The sequence below is a fragment of the Arachis duranensis genome, chromosome 8 (assembly GCF_000817695.3).
Source record: "Arachis duranensis cultivar V14167 chromosome 8, aradu.V14167.gnm2.J7QH, whole genome shotgun sequence".
Lineage (NCBI taxonomy): Eukaryota > Viridiplantae > Streptophyta > Magnoliopsida > Fabales > Fabaceae > Arachis > Arachis duranensis.
The window spans coordinates 14,826,889-14,837,165 of record NC_029779.3 but is presented as its reverse complement, the minus strand read 5'-3'; the positions used below and the strand labels follow the sequence as shown (position 1 = coordinate 14,837,165).

General features: G+C 25.8%; 1 protein-coding gene across 1 annotated transcript in view; it reads left to right on the top strand.

The window, feature by feature from the left end:
- Positions 1 to 2,684: 2,684 nt before the first annotated feature.
- The window catches only part of LOC107461086 (rhamnogalacturonate lyase B-like), a 19,877-nt gene continuing 12,284 nt past the window's right edge, over positions 2,685 to 10,277 (top strand). Inside the window, exons 1-6 of the mRNA XM_052253153.1 lie at positions 2,685 to 2,799; positions 3,212 to 3,282; positions 3,432 to 3,553; positions 3,665 to 3,724; positions 9,317 to 9,439; positions 9,779 to 9,902. Of these exons, the coding sequence (XP_052109113.1) occupies positions 2,730 to 2,799; positions 3,212 to 3,282; positions 3,432 to 3,553; positions 3,665 to 3,724; positions 9,317 to 9,439; positions 9,779 to 9,902 (570 nt within the window). The 5' untranslated portion in view covers positions 2,685 to 2,729. The remainder of the gene's footprint in view (positions 2,800 to 3,211; positions 3,283 to 3,431; positions 3,554 to 3,664; positions 3,725 to 9,316; positions 9,440 to 9,778; positions 9,903 to 10,277) is intronic.

Below are 10,277 nucleotides of genomic sequence, written 5' to 3'. Positions count from 1 at the left end.
AAAAAAATATTAAACCTATTGAGCAATAACAAATAATTTTAGAAACACAAATATATAATAACCAAAAATAAAGTTATTGATTTACCTGATTATTTTTTGTTCCAAGTCTCACAAAAAAATAATTCTATTGAGTTTTGTCCTCACTTCAATCTTTGAACACTGTCCATTATAAAAATAAATAAATTAATTATTTTAAATAAATAATGTAAATAATACTTGACATTGTCATTAACTTAAAAAAAATTGAAATATACCTCTTTGAATCTTTGTTGTGCATTCAATGGTTAATATTTTGTTGTTCACTTCTCTTCAATGGTTTTTCTTCATATGTCTTGTTTTGGTATGAAAAGAAAATTAAAATGAGAAGAGTAGAAGACCAAAAGTTTGGAAACCACTAAAAGAGAGAGAAAAGTGGCGCTGATGCCTCTAATGGCTTGAAACAAATATTTGAAAAATGTACTAGTGTTACTTTAATTAATAGTATGGGCTTGGGCTAGTATAATAGAACCATTTTTATTAATTATTAGAATGGGCTATTTGTTAACAAGAGCAACAATAATTCAAATATCTAATACATAATGCAGTTTTTAGTTTTTTTAATTTATAAAATTTTGTAAGTTATATTTTTTTTAATATTATATATAAAAAAATTTAATATTATTAATTATTACTATTTACTATTTTTTTTAAAAAAATTTGGGGGGACCATGGCCACCTTAGGTCCCCCCGTGGATCCGCCACTGCTCCTCAGGATCATCATTCTCCACCTCATCTCCACCAATCATATGGTTTATTTCCAATTCATCACTATCTGCCCCTTTCTCATCACTTAGATGACTTGTCCCAATCCCTTTTTCCTTGGTAGCAGTATCTTTCTTTGGCATATAATTAGTTTTTCTAAATCCACTGTCATATTCATACTCATCCTCACTATTAGTGAAGTGTATGTCACATGCACTGTCCCCCTCCTCATTGGATGGCAAATATTCGAGGTCATCACTGTCTTCATCACTGGTTTCACGTCGATCTCCTCCAATCTGTCCTCCACCTACTAACTCTTCTGAATCTCTCTCATTATGTGCCCCGCTTCCCTCAACTACTTCAGTCACATGGTCATCAAAAACAACTATATGAAGACCAGCAGCATTACGTTCCTCACTTTCAACACCCCCAACTACTCCCCCTACGTCAATGTAATCCACTTTCGGACCCCTCTGCATCCCCAACATCATGGACCACAAACAACTGTACCAAGCCCCTCATCCCAACTATTTTGTACATTTCAATTGCATTTGAGTCACCTTTCAACATCTTCAAGTTATTCTCCGAATCATCCACAGTTGGATCTTTATACCATAATGCTCCAATGTTGGACTGCAAGTATCCAAACTATCTTATCTCTTCATAAGCCTCAAACACAGACCACCGATCGCCATCAATGTCTTCGATAATTATAGTTTGTCCCTTCAAATACTTAAATACCCCGTCCTCATATCCGAATGCACCACCATGATACACCCTCATGTTAATATACACCATCTTCTGCTTAAACAACCATGTTATTCAACACAATACATTACTACAACAAAGAAGAATGAAAAGAAATAGATCATCATAAACCCTAGCTTTAGCAACAGTCACTGAAGCCTACATTAAACCTTAAACAGCTCAAAGGCAGCAACATTGTTGTCAACCTCAAACCCCCCAAATACAATAAACAGATGATGTGAAGTGACAATGCACGGAAAGAAATCATACCTCAACAACCACTGTTTGTAGCGATGAAGATGGGTCACGAATGTCACACCACACCGACGGTGGAACTTCCAACAACCAAATCTCTTCAACTACTATTGTAGACTCTCTTCGCAGGAACGATTTTTAGAGTTTCACACAAATGTTTCAGATACCAATTGTGTTCAGGAACATTGTGAGTTATTTGAGGAGTAGAAAATAATTTCACGGAAATGAAATTAAGGGAAACAAACCACGGGGCAAAATTGTCTTTAAAAATTATTTTTTTGTCAGAAAGGACCATTTTAAAACTAACACGAACTTTAGGGACGATTTTGTATGCAAAATAAGGTTGGAGACGAAACAAATTTTTGACCTTTACGTTAGGGACTAAAATCGTACTTAACCCTAAAAAAATGCAGCAACAACAACAACAACAACAAAAGAATGACGATGAGAAAACACACCAAGAAGAAGGAGGAAGAGAAACGCAAAGAAAAAGATGACGACGATAACGTAAAGTCTCGCGCGTATAATCACACTCTTTTAATGAGTGATTTTTGTTGGTGTTGAATCTACTTAGTTGAACTTAGATGCCAATAATGCTTGAATGCGTAACAAATCTGTATTCTTTAATTCATGACATACATGATTAATAAATGTTGAGAAGTATACATATAATGAATAAAATTTTCCAAGGATTTAATGATAACGTTACATGATTTTGCCGTGCAACCAACGAACATCACAACACGTCTTCATTTCATTCGATGTACTCTTTCTATTTCCATCATTTTCTAATTATTACTAATTATAACATAACCATGTTTTTTTCAATCTATAAATCATGTAGAGAGGTAAGATTGCAGCATCAAATCAAATCCCTCACTACTATTTCACCAAAGGGGCTATGTCATACAATTCCTTTATTTTGTTTCTTATATTTAACCTTTTCCTTTACGAGGCTTCAAAAGTTGCATGCAAATTGAGAAGTGATGAGATTCCATCCATTTTGTCCCCTTGATATACCATATCCCATGAGGCACTTTCAGAGCTTGTTCTATGGTTAGCCATGAATAATATCCATTAAATTTCTTTTGGGGTATAATCCACATTATTGATTAATGCTTTTATTTAGTAATTTTGATTGTGAAATTAAGAGTATTCTAAAAAGAGTTTAATTTTGATGCACTAATCGTGCGAAACGTTTTACACAAGCGTGCAATTATATCCGTTTTTTTATGATTATTCTAGTGATAAATATAAAAAGTAGTTATTTTTACTGATTCATTACATAATTAGATATATATACGTGTAAAACTATTTTACACTAACAGTATATCAAAATTAAATTCTTCTAAAAATACTAGTTTGTTTGTCTAATTAGCTTAGTTTCTTCAACTACTTCTATAGGTTGCTAGTGAAGTCCAAATTGAAGGTGGCCAATATTGCTTCTTTGTTTTTGTCTTGTTGCTAGTGAGATATTTGCCGCCGGTGGCCGGATCCATGTCGTCGCAGGCAGTGAAGTTGCGTGTCGACGACAATTATGTGAGACATTATTAATTATTCTTTAATTAAGGATTGAATTTTGGATCCTCTCATGTTTTTCTTCTTTTTATTTATAGTTTTGAAGATAAATTGCTTTGATTTTATGGCAAATGTTAAATTAATTGAATTGAATTGAATTGGTTTGGTAGGTTGTGATGGACAATGGTATACTTGAAGTGTATTTATCCAAAAAGGGTGGATTTATCAGTGCAATACAATATAATGGTGTTGATAATTTGCTTGAAGTTCTTAATGAAGCACATGATAGAGGGTGAATGATGAGCTACAACTATATTAAACTATGTTTTTTTATTAAAAATTTTGGATATAAATTATTAATTTATATTCATATAATAATAATGAATGATATATATATATATAGGTATTGGGACATTGTTTGGAATGAAGCAGATAGCACAGGAACAACCGGGATATATGAAAGGTTCGTCATGAATTCATAATTAGCTTTCATCTTTTACATTATTATTATTATTATTGTTATTATTATTATTGTTATTATTATTATTATTAATGCTAGTAATATTTCTCTCATGTAAGACAAATTAAATTAAATATAAGAATAATATATATTCTATTTCATTTGCTAATTATTATTTAATTTACTCAATTATTTTTCCCTAGTTTATCAGGATCTTAACATTAATAATTAATTACTTGTTAATTAGAATCAATATATGGGAATTGGACACTGCCGCAAAACTTTTTGTTTTCCTTTCTAAAAACTTAAGTGATTGGAGGTAGAATTACATTTAGGGAGCCACTCACAGATAAACACATTAAAAACAATTTTTTTTAAAGATATCTTTTAGTAATTAAATTCAATATATATAACTGATTAAATTATATTATTTTTGTTAAAATTAGATCAGATAAATTGATTTGATCAAAAAATTAATAAATTAAATCTTAAACTGGTCTAAATTAATATTTTTTATAGAAAATGACTACAATACTCTTATTATAGAAAATGATAAAATATTCTTATATAGGTTATATATATGATTATTTTATTCATTTTTTATAATAAGGGTATTGTATTTTTTTATTAAAAAATATTAATTTATATCTATTTAAAATTTAATTCATCGATTTTTCGGTCAAATAAATTTGTTCGATCTAATTATGACAGAAATAATACGCTTTAATCGATTACATATATTAAATTTTAATTGTTAAAAAATATTTTTAAAAAATGACATTTTAGATATCTTTATCTGAGTCGCTCCTTTATAGAATATAACTCTCGTGCAAAAATTACTTTTGAGACCAAAGTAATGTAAACAATACGTACGTAGATTCACTTGTGATAAATTCAATTTTCTATAGAAGAATGTGGCAACAAATTATATTTATGTGTCTTCCAAAAGAATAAAGAAGATGGAACTTGAATTGGAAGGAAATAACTTGCAACATAAGAATCACACTATTTGATATGAGAAGGTTTTCGTGAAAGAAATGTAAGAATGTTGTCGTATTAACTAATCAAAAGTGGTGATGAAAAATGCTACAGTTTGAAGACTACAATTGGCGATAAGCTAAGGGTATATATGTGTATGAAAAATTGCATGACAATCCATTTAGGTGAAACTGATAGTTATTAAACTATAAATAAATATTATATTAAATTATTTTTATAAAAATATTCATGTAAATAATAATAATCTTAGTAATAATAAATAGATGTAATATACCATCAATGTTATATGGAGGCCACTCAGATAAAGTCGCTTAAAACGTCTTTCTTTAAAGATGTTTTCATGTTGTGTTTTAATTGGTTTCTGTATAATTCATTCGGTATTCCTCACCACATATTATTAAATTCTTCAAAAGATTTTCTTTCTAAAAATAATAAAAAAAATATTTAATTTGGACTAAAACAATTTATTCGTATAATATATAAAACAATTACTATATTATTATTATATTATAGATTAAAATTTACTAATTTAAATTTTATTTTTATTTTTAATATAAGCATTAGAAATAAATAAATTTTTTATAACAAGATGTAATGTAACAAAATATATATAATATTAATTAGTTTTTAAAAATTCTGAAAAGATGATTTTTTCTAATAAAGTATTATTTAAAAATTAACATTATAAAACTAATTTCAACCAATATGATATAATAGGTTATTAAATATATTTAATACAAAACACATTGAATATAAATTTTTATTGAGTTTAAATTTTAAATAATTTTTAATTGAATTTCGAAAATTTTTATTTTAAAGAGTTAGAATATTTTAACATCATTTTTTCGTATCTTTTTAATTGAGTCTTTGATTTTTTAAATTATAAACCTTATTTATAATTAAGAGTAATGTTTTAACACCACCAATTAGTCACACATATAAAAGTACAAGAATAATTCTATTGTCATAATTATAATCTAACTTTATAAGCAATACAATACAATGAAACTATATATAAGTAATATAACTAAATTTTATCTACATTTATAGTCATATTTCATAAATAATATAATTAAATTATATTTATGTTTATAATTAAAATATAAATAAAAATAAAAAAATTATCAGGATGGTTAATTTTTTTTCTTCATAATTTTTTTATTATTTTTGTTGTGAAAAATTTAATTATTTTAATAATTAATTATTTTTTAAAAAAGATAATTAAATAACACAAAAAAGTCTTATTAAGAGTAATTTATTTATATATGATTCAAAAATTGAATAATTATATACGGTAAAAAATTAATATTATTAAAAAATAAAATTAAAAATCATGGTTTTTTTCCAAAATTTATCTACGAGTAATTCTATAAATATTTTATGATGAATAAAAATATTAAACTCGTACTAAAATTTATTCTAATAAAATTTATTTTTATTCTACTAAACGTTAAATAAACTATTGAAAAGAATTTTGTTTCCTCCATTAGAGAAGAATGATAAACTTCCATACTTCTATTATGTTATGGCAATAATTTAGTCTGTTATTTTTTAATGTACAAAATAAAATAATAATAATAATAATAATTATTATTATTATTATTATTATATATATATGAGCTAAAAAAGTCCAACTGTTTTAAAGTAAAATTTTCTTTTAATATTTGATTAAATATTCTTGTATTTAGTACTTTTTTTTGGCACTTCCTCTTAGTTAAAAATATAATCATTATAATTTTTTAGTTATTATTGCTAGGGGTGTTTACAGATAGGATATGGCTGAAATTTCAATCCAATCCGCACTAAACTCATTAGATCAAATTCGATATTTGCACTTTTTATGTTTGGATCATATATCAAATATATCCATAAAATAAAAAATATTAAAAAATTTTATTTTTATAAAAAAAGTCAATAATTTTTTTTGTTTACTGTTTTAAACATATTTACTTCTATCTAATTAGAGTGTGGATCCGATTCGATCCAATCCGATCATCTTACAGATCAGATCATATCCTCAAATTACATATCAGATACGGATAAATACTGTGGATTTATATGGATATGATCTAATCTATGAACACCCTAACTACTACTATAGGTTCATTGTTGCAAAAGAATGTTTCTTTTATTATAAATCATTATTAGATCTTAATTACCATTAAAATAACTTAATTGTCAACAAAGAGATAATACTTATTGGTCTCTGAAATTATGTTCGTATTTCAATCTATAGTTGTAAAAACCGAATTGGATCGGCTGGTTCGACCGAAAAACTAGTGAACCGGACTAGAATCGATTCAGTTTACTTCTTGGACCGTCTAAGGAATAAAAACGGTGTTAACCTGTAAGAACCGGTCTAATCGAACTGGTCTGCTTGAAAAAATTTTTAAAATGTATCCACAAGGTCTCGAACCAAGAACCTTGAAGTAAAAGCAACATCTACTTGTCACTTAGCCATTGCACTTCTAAGTACTATATTTGACAAATACTAATTATATAGTATACATTGCACTTCTAAGTATTATATTTGACAAATACTAATTATATAGTATACATAAATATCTAATTTAATTTAAATTTTTGTTTTTTCTATTTTTAAAATTAATTATATTTTAATTATATACCATTATTAATATAAATATAAATTTCACTAAAATTTTATTAATTTACTTGATCTATTTTATTGTTAGTATTGTGATTAATGTTATTTATTTTGATGTTAGTGTTAAAATTTACTAATATTATAGTTAGATGATAGGCTTTGTGAATTAATTATTTTTTTATTGTGTCAAAATAAGATACTATTGTAGTATTAAAATTTTATGGTTTTTTTTATATTAGTTATTTTTAGAAGTTGAGACTTGATTCTTCATAAAATGTTAGTGAAGATATGTATTTCAAATTTAAGTTTTTAACTATTTTATATTTTATATTTACGTGAGACCGGTTTTATCGGTTCAATCAGTGATTTATCGATTGAACCAATAAACCAGTGAACCAGTAGTTTGACCGGTTCGATCACTGGTTTGGTTCTAACAACTATGTTTCAATCTAATTTCAAAAATTTTGATTTACTCAATTAGTCTCCCAACTTAATAGTTATGACTCACATTAGTTCCTAATCTTATTTTTGTCACTGTCTCACAAAATCGTTAACGACATGTTGAGATAGACTAACGACTGCTACATTATACATTCTAGCGACTATTTGATGTGACAATTGAAATTTTTTTACCTTTTTTTTTTCAACTAAACACTTAAAACCCTAATATGAGTCATGGATACCTAAGTTAAAAAATAAAACTAAGTAAATTGAAACTTTAAAAATCAGATTAAAACTCGAATATAACTTCAAAACAGACTTTAACTTATGTAGTGATTAATTTAAATGAGAATCAAATAAATCAAAATTCAACATAATTTTTATCAATGTTTTCAAATTCGAAATTTCTATACCAAAATTAACTAGGATTTTTCTTTAAATTAAAAATTTAATGAAATAGTGACTTTAATTATCTTAACCAATGTCCTAATTAATTACTTTTATGTCTTAAAAAAACTGTATATGAGAAAAAAATAATTAATTTGTCTACTTTAATAAATAGTTATTTTACTAAAATGAAAGAAACTACTTTTTTAGAATTTTTTAAGAACTAATTAATATTATATATATTTTGTTACACTACATTTAGTTATAAAAAATTTATTTATTTCTAATGCTTATATTAAAAATAAAAAGAAAATTTAAATTAGTGAATCTTAATCTATAATATAATAATAATATAGTAATTATTTTATATATTATATGAATAAAAATTAATTATTTTTTTATTTATAAAAATTTTAAGAGCTTGTTATATATATATTGATGAATTATATATATATTGATGAATGTGATATATTTTTTATGTAAATAATTTTTTTAAAAAATCTAATAGTTAATCTATTACCTTTGTTTCAATCCAAATTAAATGTTTTTTATTCTTTTTGGAAAGAAAATTTTTGAGGAATTTAATAATATGTGATGAGGAACACCGAATAAATTATACATAAACCAATTAAAACACAACATGGAAACATCTTTAAAAGACGTTTTAGGCGTCTTTATCTGAGTGGCCTCCATGTATATATATATAATGTCTTATATATTGAAGTAGTTAGTTGTGAGTTAATATTTAATTTGACTTTTGAAATTTAAGGTCGAATTTAATTTGATCATTAAAATTCTAATCAACTCAAATTGAGTTCCAAAATTTGTAACCGTAACTCGCATTAACTCTTGATCCGATTTCCGTTCACGATACGCTGATTTGATACGTTAACTTGTTGTAATTTAGATTTTTCGCTCAAGTTCTATATAATCAAGACTTATTAGAGTATTTAGAAGATTGATTACTGTTTTCAAATTAACATGTAATTTCAACATGTCAAAAATTATTTCAGAGACTAATACAAATTATTATTATAAATTTTAGAGTTTAAATTAAGTCAATTATAATTTTAGAAGTAAATTTAAATTCGATCTCAAATTTTAGAGGTAAATTGAATATTAAGTCGGTTGTTAATTGCGTGGCAAATTAATATCTCATGCAGGGTCGTGGGGACAAGTTATAAAGTTATAGTGCAAAATGATGAACAATTGGAGATTTCATTTACCAAAACATGGGATCGATCATCCATGGAGGAAAAGCAGTCTCCTCTAAATATTGACATTAGGTACCATTAAATTCATTCATCAATACATACATGGTCGCAACCATGTTTTTATAAAGCAAAATTAATTAAAAAGTATAATTTAGAACCATCTACATCTATTATTATGTGAATTTATACACGGTCGAGATTAAAATTTTTTTACATACATTTAATTACGTATTATTAAGATTATTTTTTATATTCATTACATAAAAGGCCATAAAAAAGGGAATATAATTGACCTAAAACTAAAATCATTATTGCACATATTTGAATTAACATGCGCACTTTTTTTTAAGATAAAACACATATCAGTATACAATGTTGAAGAAACATTTACCTTGTTTAAATTTTGTGCAGATATGTGATGCTACGCAATTCCTGTGGCTTGTATTGTTATAGCATCTTTGAACACCGAAAAGAATGGCCTGCTTTCAACGTACCTCAAATCAGAATGGTCTTTAAGCTTCGAAAAGAAAAGTATGGTCTTAATTAGCCCTATTTTATTTCATTTTTAGAACAAGAAAATAAATAATCTGGAGTTTATAGTAATTATTTTTGGAAGCTTATTATTATGAATCTCCCTAGGAAGACAATGGAGTATTTGTACAATGTTTATAATAGGTTATTTATTTGGCCTAATATGAGTTAAAAAAATGAACATTTAGAGTAAAAAATACTACTAATTTCTCAAATACATTACACTCATACTATCCAGAATAACCATCCAGATAACAGAGATAATAAACATATGATATAATCGAACATTTCTAAACTCCTATTATATACATTGTACTGATCCTCTATTGGTTCTCTATACTTTCTCTATTATTATTATTATTATTATTATTATTATTAT